General features: G+C 45.1%; 1 protein-coding gene across 1 annotated transcript in view; it reads left to right on the forward strand.

Annotated features, from left to right (window-relative positions):
* Tor3a (torsin family 3 member A) overlaps positions 1 to 17,574 on the forward strand; it is a 31,765-nt gene continuing 14,191 nt past the window's right edge. The window contains exons 1-4 of the mRNA XM_036202222.1: positions 1 to 301; positions 709 to 825; positions 3,461 to 3,726; positions 6,191 to 6,369. Coding sequence (XP_036058115.1) covers positions 58 to 301; positions 709 to 825; positions 3,461 to 3,726; positions 6,191 to 6,369 — 806 coding nt within the window. The 5' untranslated portion in view covers positions 1 to 57. The remainder of the gene's footprint in view (positions 302 to 708; positions 826 to 3,460; positions 3,727 to 6,190; positions 6,370 to 17,574) is intronic.

The following is a 17,574-nucleotide window of genomic DNA, read 5'->3' on the forward strand; positions in this document are numbered from 1 at the left end:
GAGCGGGTGAGTCCTGGGTCCCGGACTCTTTAGAGGCGGAAGCGCACCGGGAGAGTCATGCTTCGTGGGACACTCTGGTTGTTGCTGCTGATGCCACTGCGCCCCCCGGGCACGCAGGGCCACCGTGGTGCCAAAAGCCCGGGGCAGGAGGCGGAAGAGCCCGACCCTTGGCCGGGCGTCCAACGCCTGCGGGAGCAGCTGAGGACGGTCGGGGCCCTCTCCAGACGGTACTGGACGCTCTTCAGCTGCTCCGTGTGGCCCGATCACTGCGAGGACCAGGAGGCCCCCGCGCCGCCGCTGGGTAAGAGCGGTCCCCGCCGCCCACCCCCTCGCTCACCTGCCAGCCTCACCAGCGTCGCGCGCCTAGCGGGTCCGCGCATTAGGAGGCCTGGTCACTGCACATCTGGTGCAGCGCCGGGGGACAGCCCTGCCGAGCCTCACCCACCCCGATTCCTCTAGACACTCACAGTCTCCCCATTCCTGCCCGCCTGACTGATGGCTTAGAGAAAGTCCTTTGTAGACACAACCGGTGATTGTCCCCAACCCCAGATACGTTCGCCTCTGCGGCTCGTGGAGGCAGCGCTGGAGCACGTGCGGGAGCCTGGCTGGGAGTTGGGACCCGGACTCTGGTTTGCGCGCTGTCACTGAGAGACCTCAGGGTTGTTGCTCTCATCACCGTCTCGCCGTCTCATAGCATCTCCTTTCCAGGCTGGAGCCTTCCTCTGTGGGGCCGGCGGTCCCTGGATAAGCTCACCGAGTGGTTCTGCCGCTTTCAAGACTGCTGCACCGGTGGCGGGGACTGCAGGATCTCCAACAACTTGACAGGTGGGCGCTGGCATGGTTTCCAGGGTCCAGGGAATCCTGGGGTAGGGAGTTGGCGACCGTGGAGAAGCGACCAGTTGAGAAACTTACCCTCCAGCATTCCCCGTCCTCCAGTGAGAGGAAAGTCAGGTGTGCGGTTATCTGAGGGTCTCTTCTGACAAGGCTTTGAACACCATGAATTCCCCTCCAACAAGAGGAACGACAGGGCATCAACCCTGATGGTGTCCTTAGCGGATATTACATTCTACTATTTAGGAAGGAGTGTCCAAATACTTCCTGTGTGGGTGTCTTCGTAGAGCTAGTGCTTAGGCATGCTAGGCAAGTACCCAACCCCAGCCCTCCTCCCGGTTGTTTTGTTTTGAAAGATTTATTTATTTATTATGTATACAGCATGTTTGCCTGCAGGCCAGAAGAGAGCACCAGATCTCATTACAGATGGTTGTGAGCCACCATGTGGTTGCTGGGAATTGAACTCAGGACCTCTGGCTGAGCCATCTCTCCAGCCCTTTGTTTTGTTTTTGTTTTAGGGTTTTTTGTTTTTGTTTGGTTTGGTTTTGGTTTTTCGAGACAGGGTTTCTCAGTGTAGCTTTGTGCCTTTCCTGAAACTGGCTTTGTAGACCAGGTTGGCCTCGAACTCACAGAGATCCGCCTGCCTTTGCCTTCCGAGTGCTGGGATTAAAGGCGTGCGCAACCACCGCCCGACCTTGTTTTGTTTTGTTTTTGAGAGTATGGAAATACTTAGATCAGGGGCAAAAAGCCCTTTACCCCACCCACCCCACTCCCAGTGCCCCAGTGCTGGAAACACGTTTTATCTTTAGTTTAAGGGTGTGAAGCTTACTGGGATCTATGAATGTGTCACACCCAGCTGAGGCAGCTGGCAGGAGACAATGAGATGTGGGCTAGGCTGCTGTCACCATCTGTTCCCACTCTAGACTGAAGCTGTCTCTGCAGTCATGCCCTACCATCCTTGGAAGAGGGTTTCAGGAAGAACAGCTCATCTCTGTTGTGCTGAGTTCTGCGGAGACTGAGTGAGAATCTGACAGCCTACCCCTGTAGTTCAGCTTTTTACGGCCCCATGTTGAAATGCCAAAATGTTGTTGGTTGTTTTTTACTCTTTGGGGTGGGGGTGGGGGTGCCACCCAGCTCCCAAATAAATCACATACAGATGCTTATTCTTAATTATAAATGGCTGGCCTTAGCTTGGCTTGTTTCTAGCTAGCTTTTCTTAACCTAAATTAGCCCATCTATCTTTTGCCTCTGGGCTTTTATCTTTCTCTATTTCTGTATACTTTTTCTTTCCTTCTTACTCAGTGTTTGGCTGTGTAGCTGGGTGGCTGGCCCCTGAAGTCCTCTCCTTGTTCTCTTGCTTCTTCTCCCAGATTTCTCCTCATATTTACTCTCTCCACCTGCCAGCTTCACCTATCCTTTCTCCTGCCTTTCAATTGGCCATCTTTATTAGACCATCAGGTGTTTTAGGCAGGCACAGTAACACAGCTTTGCAGAGTTAAACAAATGCAACATAAAAGCATGCAGCACATCTCTACATCACTAAAACAAATGCTTCACAGTATAAACAAATGTAACATACATCGTAAAATAATAGTCTACTACATGCCCCCTTTCAGGAGAGCTAAGTCCAGACAGGAATAGCAGGTGACCTCTCAGAGGATGGCTGAGAGTAGAGAGCCAGAAAGCTGATCCGAAACTGTGGTTAAAATGTTCCTAAGAGCCGGAGAGAGGGCTCAGCAGTTAGGAGCCACTGCTTTTACAGAGGACCTAAGTTTGATTCCCACCACTCACATTAGGCAGCTCTCGACTGCCAATAATTCCACTTCTGGGGGAGCTGACACTCTCTTGTGGCTTCTGCAGGCGGCTACACCCATCTACATAAACCCATGACTATACACACACATATACATGCAATTAAAAAATAGAAGTTTTTTTGAATGTTGTTTTCTAGGGGAGGGGGAGATGGATCACTTGGTATAGTACCTGCAGGGCAAGCATGAGAATCTTGAGTTCTGATCCCCAGCACCCACATAAAAGCTGGGTACAACACTGTAAACTGTAACTCCAGGGTTAGGGGTGCAGACAGATGGGTCTCTGAAGCTGTTAGTCAGGTTGTCCAGTCGATGAGCAACAGGTTCAGGGGCAGACCCTGTCTCAACAACAGAGGAGACAGAGTTGAGAGCGTAAGGAAGATGCCTGATGCTGACCTCCACTCCCGGCATACCCACAGGAACACATACACACAACACACACAGTGTTCCTTTGTAGTCAGATGTGCTGTCCTACCCCTGTGATCCAGCACTTGGGAAACTGAGGTGGGATCATGATTATCTAAGGTTAGCCTAGGATATCTAGAAAAACCCAGTCTCAAAACAAAACAAAACTGTCTCTAGGTTTAACCAGTAAATGTCTGTGGGGGGGATAACCTGGGCTTCTTGATTTATCTTTAAAGTAAGGCTACGGGGGAGAGGCTCTGTCTCCTGAGAGAAACAAAGTTCTTTTCCGTTATAAACCAATCCATAGAATTCCATGGATGAGCTATTGGGAAACTGGGAAATTTTGCAAAGGATTAAACCACAGGGCCTTTGTCAGAACAGGCCTCTCACTGTGGCCTCTTTCCTCCTTCTAGGCTTAGAATCGGACCTGCATGTACGGCTGCATGGCCAGCATCTGGCTAGCAAGCTGGTCCTACAAGCAGTGAGGGGCTACTTGGAGACACCCCGAGTAGACAAGGCCCTGGCTCTGTCGTTCCACGGCTGGTCCGGCACAGGCAAGAACTTCGTGGCCCGGATGCTGGCGGAGAACCTGTACCGGGATGGCCTGAGGAGCGACTGTGTGAGGATGCTCATCTCCACCTTCCACTTCCCACACCCCAAGTTCGTGGCCGCCTACAAGGTGAGCCTGCAGGGCTGGGAGCCTGGCTGGCCTGCCAGGGGTGAGGCCCTCTGCTGGGTGGGTGCTGGCACCACAAGGGGGTAGGCTCCAGAGCAGACTAGCACGGGGTGGGGACAGGCAGCTGCGGGGACAGAACCTGTCCACAGGTGGCCATTCCCTGCCCTCTCACAGAAGCAGCCTAGAGCACCGGGTGGGAAAACTGCTGTTTCCAGAACACACTGGAACTGTCTCCATGACAGCTGCACACTGGAGCCAGGCACAGCAGCAACAGAGTCACACAGGCTTTTGTTTTGGGGTGTGTGTGTGTGTGTGTGTGTGTGTGTGTGTGTGTGTGTGTGCGCGCGCGCGCGCTAAGAGTAATGAAATGTAGCCGGGTATGGCACATGCCTGTAATCCCAGCACTTGTTGGCTGAGGCAGGGAGATCTTGAGTTCAAGACCAGCCTGGGATGCACAATGAGATCCTCTCAACAATAACAACACAGTGATATGTGTAAGGAATAGAAAAAAGCATAAAATTTACCATCCTCTCTTAACTTACTACAGTTAGCATTGTGAACTTCACATGCTGGCTCTCTCTCTCTCTCTCTCTCTCTCTCACACACACACACACACACACACACACACACACACACACACACACATATCCTGGACTTCTGCTGCTATCAGCCCTCTTCCCAGCCATTTCACATCACTGTAGTTTCATAGACAGGGGCATGTTCCGCTGGCTTGTTTCCCTTCCCCAGATATGCACTGGACCATGAACGTGTGGCTGGGCTTCACAAGCATGATTGCCTGGATTCAAACAGGAATGCTGAGTTAACCCTGACATCAGCCTGGGGAACTAACACGCAGAGGGGCTTGTTTCAAATTGTTCAGGTTGTTCCCCCTCAAGTGTATCATTGAACCATGAAAGAGACAATAGTGATTTGACCCTTCTGCCTCAGCCTCCCAAGTGTTGGATCACAGGCATGCACTATGCTCACTTTAAAAAATGTGGTTGCTAGAAATTGAACGGAGGGCCACCATCGTACTAGACAAGCAGTCTACTGTAGTTAGAGTTTTCCTGCCTGGCCCAGTCAGGACAAATCTCTCTTACCCGCCAGTCCCACAGTCGCTCAGACCCAACCAAGAAAGCACACAAAAACTTATATTGCTTACAAACTGTATGGCCGTGGCAGGCTGCTTGTTATCTACCTTTTTTATCTTAAATTAACCCATTTCTGTTAGTCTATACTTTGCCACATGGCTTGTGGCTTACCAGTGTCTTTACATGTTGCTTTCCATGGCAGCGGCTGGCGGTGTCTCTCTCCAGCCTTCTACTTCCCAGAATTCTCTTCTCTCTTGTCCCACCTATACTTCCTGCCTGGCCACTGGCCAATCAGAACTTTATTTACACAGAGCGATATCCACAGCAGTCTACTACTTACCTACACTGCAGCTATTTAAAAAAGACATGCACTGGTGTAGCCTCACATCCTATCCCATGTGATTCCCCAGTTCTTCCCACAGCAGGTTGTTATATGCCAGCAAGCCGGTGGACACATGTTCCTTTACTGTTTTGCTATTTGAAGTGGTTTTTTTTTCTTTTTTCCATTTACACATGTAGTAAAATTAACCTGAACATGAGCAAACCGTCGTGACCACACCCATGTTGGCTCTCAACTGTAATACTTGGGTGTGTGTGAACTGGGAGGATTATGTCAGCCTTGAGGACAGAGCTTTCCTGAGTCACCTGGTAGTTTCAGTATGGCCTTGGAGGGCAAAGACGGGGTGTCCTGAGCCTCAAGATGTGCCCGTGTCAGGCAGTGGACCCCCGAGCTTTCCCAGGAGGAATTCTTTGGAGTTGACTGCAGCAAAACTCCTTGAGAACGTCAGCTTCCCCCCTAAAAACTCACATGTACACATACTCACATGTTTGGGTGTCAGAGGGGTAAAGATGCCAAGGAGGCCGAGATGGGTGGGTAGTGTAGATTAGCCAAGCTGCCTGAGAAGCCGCTGTGCCCAGCTCTGAGAGTCACAAACTTATGTTTGGTGGAGGGTTTACTGTCTTGTAGTGGGACAACCCTGTGGTAACTAATCCTCAAGTTACACATTGCCTGTGCACCAGACAGAGCAGGCTGGCTCCCTCTATCTCTGAGTTGTCAAGCCCAACATCTCTGCCCCTGGGGAGGGTGAGGTGGCCCTTGGCTCCAGAGTGGGACTTCTTTAGTCCTGGAGAAGGCACCTGGCGGATGCTTGTCCCGTGGGCAGAGGGGCTTCTCTCAAGAACTTCCCAGGTGGAGATGCTCAGCCCAGGTACAGGAGAGTCACCTGGGAAGCTTGGGTGGGACCCAAGTCAGAGCTTGGGTTTGGTAGTTATGGTGGGTGGAGCCCAACCTCGGCGGCGGCGCTCCACTGCACCTGCGCTGAGGAGACAGGAGCCCACACTCCTCCGAGGTCTGCAGCTCCCGGTGTCCCGTGCAGGAGGAGCTCCGGTGGCAGATGCAGGAGACGCGGCGGCGCTGCCAGCAGAGCATGTTCATCTTTGACGAAGCGGAGAAGCTGCACCCGGAGCTGCTGGAGCTGCTTGGACCGTACCTGGAACCCAGGGTCCCCGAGGCCCAGGGCGCGAAGGCGCCACGAGCCATCTTCCTCTTTCTCAGGTGAGGTCTGAGCGGGAGGCCGGGGACTGGCAAGAAGCCTTCCCGAAGCCAAAGCCCCACAGCTAGGAAGCAGGCAAGGGACACTGAGGCCTCCCTGCTCACCGCCCTTCCCCAGCATTCTCTGGGGTCACTTCCCAGGGACTCTGGCAGGAGCTAGAAAAGAGGAGCTGCCTGTCTGCGCAGCCGCCTCAGAGGCCTTTGCAAAGAGCATCGGAAACATCGGGGTTTGTTTTGGGTCTTTTGTTTTTTAGGTTTTTCCGTACAGTGTATTTCGATTGCATTCACACACACACACCCCAGTGCAGGTCACTAGATCCATTCCCCACCTTCCTACCCATCCAATTTTGCGTCCCTTAAAAAACAAGTGGTAGAGCACTTGCCTAGCAAGCACAAGGCCCTGGGTTCGATCCTCAGCTCAAAAACAAACAAACACAGCCGGGTGGTGGTGGCGGCGGTGGCGCACACGCCTTTAATCCCAGCACTCGGGATACAGAGCCAGGCGGGTCTCTGTGAGTTCGAGGCTAGCCTGGGCTACCGAGTGAGTTCCAGGAAAGGTGCAAAGCTACACCCTGAAACCCTGTCTCGGAAAAACAAACAAACAAACAAACAAAAAACCATCAAGACCAATTTGTGAATCCCAAATATTCTTGGATGTGTGGTCTTCCACTGGACCGGGGTCAACTTACCAAGGGCTACACAAGCAAAAGCGGACTCGCCCTCTCCCAGCAGCTAGTAATTGCTAAACCAGCCCTTCAGCTAGCACAGGACTTAGTGCCCACCTCTGCTCTCCTCCTGGGATTTGCTTTGTCCTGGGCTTTCTTTGTCTTGCTTTGCTTGTGCATGCTTTCACAGCAGGCTGTGAGTTTCTATGCAGCTGCCCTGCTGTGTCCAGATCTCTGTTTCCTTGTGATCATCTACCACCCCCTGCGCTTACAGGAGACCAATAAATGTTGCACAGAGCCATTCCTGAAAAGTAGGTACTACACCAGCTTGGAAGAGAATTGTGAAAATGAAAAGGCTTAGCTGGCATGCTACTGTTAACAAATGGAGGTCAGTGACCTTCAGGGTTATCCGTAATCTCCAACGTGTCTGGGTGACACATTCTCAAACATACTTGAAAAAGCAGTTGCCATACATGACCTTCTGGAGAATCCAACCTCATGGCTAAAGTTCCTAGGCTTACGTTAATGCTTGCCAAAGCTGGACATAGTGGGCACTCAATCCCCACTGGCATCAGAAGGGTAGAGTTTTTCACGAAGGCCCAATAATAGGTCTCTGCCATGTTGGGCTTCAGCAGCAGCCACAGGGCACACACAGTGTTCAGGAACCCAAAGAGGAATTTTATTGTCCTGAGGAAAGATATAAACAGAACCCCGGACCCACACCAACACCAGATCGGGTCCCCTCCAAGTGCCAGTAGAAAGATCCTTCCATCGCTCCAGAGGATGATTTGCAACAGGAGCCCTCCAGTGCTTATCTGCAGCGGATACTCCAGCAGAATCCACTGATAAAAAATTTAAAATGTATAAAACAAGGGAAAGAATAGAATGTGGAGAGGAATGATGGACCCCTAGCTCCCCGCTCTTTACTTTAGCAAAATATGTTTTCTTAATAGGTCAAATTTTGTTTTCTTTTTTAAAAATTTTTTAAAATTCGTTTATTTATTTTTCTATTATCAGCTTGATACAGTATAAATTCTTATCAATAGTGAAATGTTTCATTGAGGCTTGCCCAGTAATTGAGTAAATCCAAAACTTATTATTATAAGCTACAGTCATCCTAGGGTCCCCCATGTGATATATATATATATATATATATATATATCCTCCATGGTTCTGTGGGTTGCAGTCTGATTGTCCTTTGCTTTATATCTAAAATCCACTAATGAGTGAGTACATACTGTTTGTCCTTCTGGGTTTGGGTTACCTCACTCAGGATGATTTTTTCTAGTTCCATCCATTTGCCTGCAAACCTCATGCTGTCATTGTTTTTCTCTGCTGAGTAGTACTCCATTGTGTATATGTACCATATTTTCTTTTTTTTTTTTTAAAGATTTTTTTTTTTTTTTTTTTTATTATGTACAGAAGAGGGCACTAGATCTCATTACAGATGGTTATGAGCCACCATGTGGTTGCTGGGAATTGAACTCTCAGGACCTTTGGAAGAGCAATCAGTGCTCTTAACCTCTGAGCCATCTCTCCAGCCTTGTACCACATTTTCTTAATCCATTCTTCAGTTGACGAGCATCTAGGTTGTTTCTAGGTTCTGGTTATTACAAATAGTGCTGCTATGAACATAGTTGAGCATGTATCTTTTTTTTTTTTTAATTAAAATTTTTTCCATTTTACATACCAACCCCAGTTCCCCCTCCCTCCCACTCTACCCCCATCCATTCCTCAGAGTGGGTAAAGCCTCCCATGGTAGTCAACAAAGTCTGGCATAGGAAGATGAAGGAGAGCCTAGCCCCTCCCCATTGTATCAAGGCTGAGCAGGGTATCCTATCACAGGGAATGGGCTCCAAAAAGCCAGATCATGCATCTGGGATAAGTCCTGGTCCTGTTACCAGGGACCCCACAAACAGATCAAACCACACTGCTGTCACCCACATTCAGTGGGCCTAGTTTGGTCCCATGCAGGTTCCCGGGCTGTCAGTCCAGAGTCAGTGAGCTCCAACTAGCACCGGTCAGCTGTCTCTGTGGGTTTCCCCATCATGATCTTGACAACTACTACTACTACTTCTCCTCCTCCTTCTCCTTCTTCTTCTCCTTCTTCTTCTTCCTCCTCCTCCTTCTTCTCCTTCTTCTTCCTCCTCCTTCTTCTTCCTCCTCCTCCTCCTTTTTCCTCCTCCTCCTTCTTCCTCCTCCTCTTTCTTCCTCTTCCTCCTCTTCCTTCTCCTCTTCCTCTTCCTCCTCCTCCTCCTCCTCCTTCCTCTTCCTCCTCATCCTCCAAATACCGTTTATTGAGGGAAGGAGGAGGTCTTAAATATAGGCTTACAGCACAATGGGAGAACCCCAGAGGGCAGAAATTCACTTCTGATGTTTCTTTTGGGGGGCGGGGGTTGGTTTTGTTTTGTTTTTTGAGCTGAGGATCACCCTGCTTCTGATGTTTTACAATCTTGCATCTAACAGTTAACACCCAATATGCTGGATTCACAGAGAGGAGCTTCCCTTAAGCATTCAGGAGGATGGAATCTCACAGGGAATTAGCATAGGGAGGATACCAAGGTCAAGGTCAGCAAGCAAGGCAACAGTTAACAAAACGGGGGCCAGGGACCTACAGGTTCCCCCCATTCTTACTAAAAAATGAGCTTCTACCTTAGGTTGCGTGGGACATCAGCAGGTCACCTTACCCGTCATGGAGACACCTGTCCAGGCCACACAGGTGTTCTGTCTTAGGTTGGTGAGAGCCCCCAGGTATTACCCGTCTCTGAATACTCATTATCATACAGGCTCAATTGTGTGAGAGCTGCAGAGTTGACTGTTGCCAAAGATCTCTAAGTGGCTCTGGGCTTGCAATCTGTGTGTTCGACACAGAAAAGACCAACAGAAGTCTTAACCCACCCATAGCCGGAAGGCTAAAGGCAACTGAGCCATTCCCTTCCTTAACGAGCCTTACTGCAAATTGGAGTCCTTGTAAGATGGTATCCTGAGAGCAAATGGAACTTGAGTTTGTAAATTTATCATTTTCAAAGCCAATCGAAATGTATATAACTATTGATTTAAATTTGTCATGCCCAATAGAATGAAAGATTAATTATGCCCAATAGAATGAAAGATTAATTAACTGTAGTAGCTACTTTTGCTGCCAGGGTCTCCACTGTGCTAGCTGTAGTAACCAATTATGAAATGGCAATCCCAAAAACAGTAGTAGCGATTGTTGTCACTGTTATAACAGCAACAAGGGCAGCAGCAATGTCAAATTCTCTTCTGGAGCATGTGGGTATCCATTGGCATGGACACAACTCCAGGAACACGAACTGCTGAGGCCCATTATTGATCCCAGCATGACCCAAGCTGGCAGCTCTTAATAGTGTAATGTTTCATTGAGGGTTGCTCAGTAATTGAGTAAAACCAGATCTTATTATAAGCAACAGTCATCCTAGGGTCCCCCATGCCATATATATAGCCTTATGGTTCTGTGGTTGCAGTCTGATTGTTCTTTGTTTTATATCTAGAATCCACTTATGAGTGAGTACATACCATGTTTGTCCTTCAGGGTTTGGGTTACCTCACTCAGGATGATTTTTTCTAGTTCCATCCATTTGCCTGCAAATTTCATGCTGTCATTGTTTTTCTCTGCTGAGTAGCACTCCATTGTGTATATGTACCTTATTTTCTTTATCCATTCTTCAGTTGAAGGGCATCTAGGTTGTTTCCAGGTTCTGGCTATTACAAATAATGCTGCTATGAACATAGTTGAGCTTGTATCTTTGTGTTATGATTGAGCATTCCTTGGTATATGCCCAAAAGTGGTATGGCTGGGTCTTGAGGTAGAGTGATTCCCAATTTTCTGAGAAACTGCCATACTGATTTCCACAGTGGTTGTACAAGTTTGCATTCCCACCAACAGTGGAGGAGTGTTCCCTTTGCTTCTCATCCTCTCCAACATTGACTGTCATTAGTGTTTTTGATCATAGCCATTCTGACAGGTGTAAGGTGGTACCTCAGAGTTGTTTTGATTTACATTTCTCTGATGACTAAGGATGTTGAGCATTTCTTTAAATGTCTTTCAGCCATTTGTAATTCTTCTTTTGTGAATTCTCTGTTTAGCCCATTTTTAAATTGGATTGTTTAGTATTTTGATGTCTAGTTTCTTGAGTTCTTTATATACTTTGGAGACCAGTCCTCTGTCAGATGTGGGGTTGATGAAGATCTTTTTCCATTCTGTAGGCTGTCTTTTTGTTTTATTGACCATGTCTTTTGCCCTACAAAAGCTTCTCAGTTTTAAGAGGTCCCATTTATTAATTGTTGTGCTCAGTGTCTGTGCTGTTGATGTTATAGTTAGGAAGTGACCTCCAGTGCCAGTGCATTCAAGAGTACTTCCTACTTTCTCTTCTATTAAGTTTAGTGTGACTGGATTTATGTTGAAGTCTTTGATCCACTTGGACTTGAGTTTTGTGCATGGTGACAGATATGAATCTATTTGTAATCTTTGCTGTGGGATGTTCTGTATGTCAAATGTGTTGCTCTGATTGGTTAAAATAAATAAGTGCTGATTGGCCAGTAGCCAGGCAGAAAGGATAGGGTAGGCAGGACAAGGAGGAGGAGAATGCTGGGAAGTGAAGGCTGAGGAGAGAGATACTGCCAGCTGCCGCCATGAAAGAAAAAACATAAGGTACTGGTAAGCCACAAGCCACATAGCAAAGTATAGACTAATAGAAATGGGTTAATTTAAGATAAAAGAAGTAGATAACAAGAAGCCTGCCACAGCCATACAGTTTGTAAGCAATATAAATCTCTGTGTGCTTACTTGGTTGGGTCTGAGCGACTGTGGGACTGGCGGGTGAGAGAGATTTGTGCTGACTGTGGGCCGGGCAGGAAAACTCTAACTACAAATCTTTTTTTTTTACATATTGACATCCAGTTATGCCAGCACCATTTGTTGAAGATACTTTCTCTTTTCCATTGTATAGTTTTGGCTTCTTTGTCAAAAATCAGGTGTTCATATGTGCATGGATTAATGTGAGGGTCTTCAATTAGATTCCATTGGTTCATATGTTGGTTTTTATACCAGTTCCAACCTGTTTTTATTACTATAGCTCTATAGTAGAGCTTGAGGTCAGGGATGGTGATGCCTCCAGAGGTTGCTTTATTATACAGGATTCTTTTAGCTATCCTGGGTCTTTTGTTTTTCCATATGAAGTTGAGTATTTTTCTTTCCAAATCTGTGAAGCATTGTGTTGGGATTTTGACGGGGATTGCATTGAATCTGTAGATGGCTTTTGGTAAGATTGCCATTTTTACTATGTTAATCTTACCTATCCATGAGCATGGGAGGTCCTTCCATTTTCTGATATCTTTTTCACTTTCTTTCTTTAGAGATTTAAAGTTCTTATCAAAAAAGTCCTTCACTTGTTTAGTTAATGTTATCCCAAGGTATTTTATATTGTTTGTGGCTAGTGTAAAGGGTGATGTTTCTCTGACTTCTTTCTCAGCCCTTTTATCACTTGTGTATAGGAAGGCTACTGATTTTTTTTTAGTTGATCTTGTATCCTGCCGCTTTACTGAAGGAGTTTATCAGTTGTAGGAGTTCCCTGGTAGAATTTTTGGGGTCACCTATGTATGCTATCATATCATCTGCAAATAGTGAAAGTTTGACTTCTTCCTTTCCAATTTGTATCCCTTTGATCTCCTTTTGTTGTCTTATTGCTCTAGCTAGAACTTCAAGTACTATATTGAATAAATATGGGGAGGGTGGACAGCCTTATCATGTTCCTGATTTTGGGATATCGTTTTGAGTTTCTCTCCATTTAATTTGATGGTGGCTGTTGGCTTGTTGTAAATTGCTTTTATTATGTTTAGGAATGTTCCTTGTATTCCTGATTTCTCTAAGACCTTTATCATGAAGGTGTGTTGGAGTTTGTCAAAGGCTTTTTCAGCATCTAATGAGATGATCATAACAGTGTTTTTTTTCTTTCAGATTGTTTATAATGGTGTATTACATTGACAGATTTTCATATGTTGAACCATCCTTGCATCCCTGGGATGAAACCTACTTGGTCATGGTGGATAATTTTTTTTTGATGTGTTCTTGAATTCAGTTTGCCAATATTTTGTTGAGTATTTTTGCATCAATGTTTTTTTGTTTGTTTGTTTGTGTGTGTGTGTGTGTGTGTGGCTTGTTGTTGTTGTTGTTGTTGTTTTTGAGAAGAGGATCAAACCCAGGGCCTTGCACTTGCTAGGCAAGCGCTCTACCACTGAGCTAAATCCCCAACCTGCATCAGTGTTCATGAGGGAGATTGGTCTGTAATTCTCTTTCTTTGTTGCATCTTTGTGTGGTTTGGGTATCAGGGTAATTGTAGCCTCATAAAAAGAGTTTGGTAATGTTCCTTCTGTTTCTATTGTGTGGAACAATTTGAAGAGTATTGGAATTAGTTCTTCTTTGAAAATCTGGTAGAATTCTATACTGAAGCCATCTGGTCCTGCACTTTTTTTGGTTGGGAGACTTTTGATGACTGTTTCTATTTCTTTAGGGTTATTGGTCTATTTAAATAGTTTATCTGGTCTTGGTTTAACTTTGGCATGTGGTATCTATACAGAAAATTGTCCATTTCTTCCAGATTGTCCAATTTTGTGGAGTACAGGTTTCTGAAGTATGACCTGATGACTCTCTGTATTTCCTCATTGTCTGTTGTTATGTCTCCCTTTTCATTTCTGATTTTGTTAATTTGGGTGCTCTCTCTTTGCCTTTTGGTTAATTTGGCTAGGGGTTTGTCTATCTTGTTGATTTTTTTTCAAAGAACCAACTCTTTGTTTCATTGATTTATTTTTATTTTTATTATTATTATTATTTTTTGTATTGTTCTCTTGGTTTCTATTTCATTGATTTCAGCCCTCAATTTGATTATTTTCTGGCATCTATTTCTCCTGGGTGAGTTTGTTTCCTTTTGTTCTAGAGCTTTCAATTATGCTGGTAATTCATTGGTATGAGCTTTCTCCATCTTCTTTATGTGTGCATTTAGAGCTATGAATTTTCCTCTTAGCACTGCTTTCATAGTGTCCCATAAGTTTTTGTATGTTGTACTTTCATTTTCATTGAATTCTGGGAAATCTTTAATTTCTTTCTTTATTTCTTCCTTGACCCATTGGTGTTTCAGGTGGGCATTATTCAGACCATGAGATTGTAGGCTTTCTATAATTTTTGTTGTTGCTGAAATCTAACTTAAAGGCATGGTGGTCTGATAAAATACAGGAGGTTATTCCAATGTTTTTGTATCTGTTGAGATTTGCTTTGTGACCAAGCATGTGGTCGATTTTTGAGAAGATTCCATAGGGTGCTGAGAAGAAGGTATATTCTTTTGTGTTAGGGTGGAATGTTCTGTAGATATCGATTAAGTCCATTTGAGTCATAACATCAGTTAGGTCCTTTATTTCTTTGTTAAGTTTCAGTCTGGTAGATTTGTCTTTTGATGAGAGTGGTGTGTTGAAATCTCCCACTACTAATGTGTGGGTTTGATGTGCAATTTAAGCTTTAGTAATGTTTCTTTTATGAATGTGGGTGCCTTTGTATTTGGGGCATAAATGTTCAGAATCAAGACTTCATCTTGGTGGATTTTTCCTGTGATAAATATGTAATGTCCATCCTGATCTCTTTTGATTGATTTTAGTTTGAAGTCTATTTTATTAGATATTAGGATAGCTGCACCAGCTTGCTTCTTAGGTCCATTTGATTGGAAAGCCTTTTCCCATCCCTTTACTCTGAGGTAGTGTCTGTATTTGAAGTTAAGGTGTGTTTCTTGTATGCGGCAGAATGATGGATCCTGTTTTCTTATCCATTCTGTTAGTCTGTGTCTTTTTATAGGTGAGTTGAGACCATTGATATTGATGGATATTGACCAGTGATTGTTAATTCATATATATATATTGTGGTAGTGTTGCATTTTCCTTCTTTGGTATTTGTTGGTGTGGGATTATCTATTGCCTGAGTTTTCATGGGTGTGTTTAGCTTCTTTAGGTTGGATTTTTTCCTTCTAGTGCTTTCTGTAGGGCTGGGTTTGTAGACAGGTATTGTTTAAATCTGGTTTTATCATGGAATATTTGTTTACTCCGTCTATGGTGATTGAGAGTTTTGCTGGGTATAATAGTCTGGGTTGGCATCCATGGTCTACTAGTGTCTGCGTAACATTTGTCCAGGACCTTCTAGCTTTCATAGTTTCTATTGAGAAGTCTGGTGTTATTCTGCTGGGTTTGCCTTTATATGTTACTTGGTCTTTTTCCTTTGCGGCTCTTAATATTTTTTCTTTGTTTTGTATGTTTAGTGTTTTATTATGTGGCGAGGAGACTTTTTTTTGGATCCAGCCTATTTGGTGTTCTGTAAGCTTCTTGTGTCTTCATAGGTATTTCTTTCTTTAAGTTAGGAAAGTTTTCTCCTATGGTTTTGTTGAATATATTTTCTGTGCCTTTGAGTTGGTATTCTTCTCCTCCTTCTATCCCTATTATTCTTAGGTTTGGTCTTTTCATGGTGTCCCAATTTCTTGGACGTTTTGTGTTACGACTTTTTTGTCTTTAGTGTTTTCTTTGACTGATACATCTATTTTCTCTATTGTGTCTTCATTGTCCGAGATTCTCTTTTCCATCTCTTGCATTTGGTTGGTTATGCTTGTTCCTATAGTTCCTGTTTGTTTAGTCAGGATTTCTATTTCCAGCATTTCCTCAGTTTGTGTTTTCTTTATTGTCTCAATTTCATTTTTCAGATCTTGGATTGTTTCCTTCCTCTGTTTAATTACTTTTTCTTGGCTTTCTTTGATTTCTTCCAATTTTTTGTTTGTTTTTTCTTCCATTTCTTTAAGGGAATTTTTTATTTCCTATTTAAGGGAGTTTTTCATTTCCTCTTTAATCGAGTTTTTCATTTCCTCTTTAAGGGAATTTGTTATTTCTTCTTTAAGGGCCTCTATCATCTTCTTAAAGTCATTTTTAGGATTGATTTCTTCTGCCTTGGTATGTTCGGGTCTTGCAGGTGTAGAATCACTAGGTTCTGATGTTGTCATTTAGGTCTTCATGTTGTTATCTGTGTTTTTGCACTGGCGTCTACTCATCTCTTCCTCTGTTTGGTGCATGCAGTGTGAGTGTCTGTTGGTGCCTCTTTTTTCTAATTGATAGTCGTGGTTCACTAGGAGTTCTTGGTTAAATTGGTGCTGTTGGGCTCTGTTTCTTCAGGAGCAGCTTAGTCCAATCAGTGTTAGTGGGTTCTGTCTCTGGGAGCAGTTAGTTGTTCCCAGTTGGTGCAGAGTGTGCTTATGGATTCAGTGGTTGTAAGGTCGTAGGGGTTAGTTTTTTTGTTTGATTTTTGTTTCTTTTCTTTTTTTTTTTTTTTTTTTTTTTTGGTGGGGGAGTAGGGAAAGGTAGCTGTCTGGTCCCTGGGACTCCGATGGGTAGGGCCTAGGGTCTAGAGACCTGATCTGCCGGTCTGGAGATGGGAGCTTACCTGTTCTCAGTTGGTGAATTGTATACTTCTGGTGATCTGGTTCGGTGACTGGGCGACGCCTTCTTTTGTGTTCTCAGGTCACGTTTGCTCATTAGCCAACTCCTCAGATGATCTTGTTTCCTCTGGCTGCAGACTGTAAGTTTCTGAATCCCGAATGGATTTCAGCTGAGTAGGGTAGTCTCACCAACACCTCCAAGTTGTTGGGTTTCGCAGGATCAGCAGCTGGGCCCTGGATTGGCCTCAGACAGTGTGCAGATCTGTTTTGGTCTGGTCCCACGGAGATGGCTCCTTCCCAGGGTGTGGGGATTAAAGGCGTCCCTGTTCCAAGCTCTTGATTAGGAGCTTGTTTTCATTAACTCCTCAGTGGGTAATAGCTCAGTTTCTGGTCTTTATTACAACTGCCTCTGCCTGAATAAATAAATAAATCTTTTTTAAAAAGTGGTGGTTCTTCTGTAGGGCCAATGACATGTCTAGGCATTGAGTTGCAATGTGTAGTGTGAGACTTAGGTCCAACCAGAAAGTGGGGGTACTTCCATGCCTTTCCCCAGCATCTTTAAATGTTATTTATCCCTTCCTATATCCCCTCCTTTACCCTCCCCCCACCCCAATTTAACCCTTCCTGCTCATTATCCCCTTTAACTCTGTACCACTGTGCTCCATCTCCCCTCCTTTGGAAACTTCTCCCTGTGGCCCTGTAGTAATTTCCTGACCTCTGTGAATAATTCCAAATGAAACACACATATCTGAAAGCTCAAAGCTAACACTCAGAAATGAGAGGAAGCTTGACATTTGTCTTTCTGGGTCTAGGTTACCTCAGAATGACGGGTTCTAGCTCCAAGCATTTACCTGTGAATTTCATCATTTCCTTTTTCTCAACAGTTGAACGATACTCCATTGTGTAAATATACCTCATCTTCATTATCCACTCCTCGGTGGATGGACATCCAGGTTTTTGTTTCCTAGCTATTGTGAGCAGGGCAGCAGTGAACATGGATGAGTGTGTATCTGTATAGTAGGAAATACAGTTCTTTGGATGTATGCTCAAGACTGGTGTGGCTGGAG

The sequence above is a fragment of the Onychomys torridus genome, chromosome 11, assembly GCF_903995425.1.
Source record: "Onychomys torridus chromosome 11, mOncTor1.1, whole genome shotgun sequence".
In the NCBI taxonomy this organism is placed as follows: domain Eukaryota; kingdom Metazoa; phylum Chordata; class Mammalia; order Rodentia; family Cricetidae; genus Onychomys; species Onychomys torridus.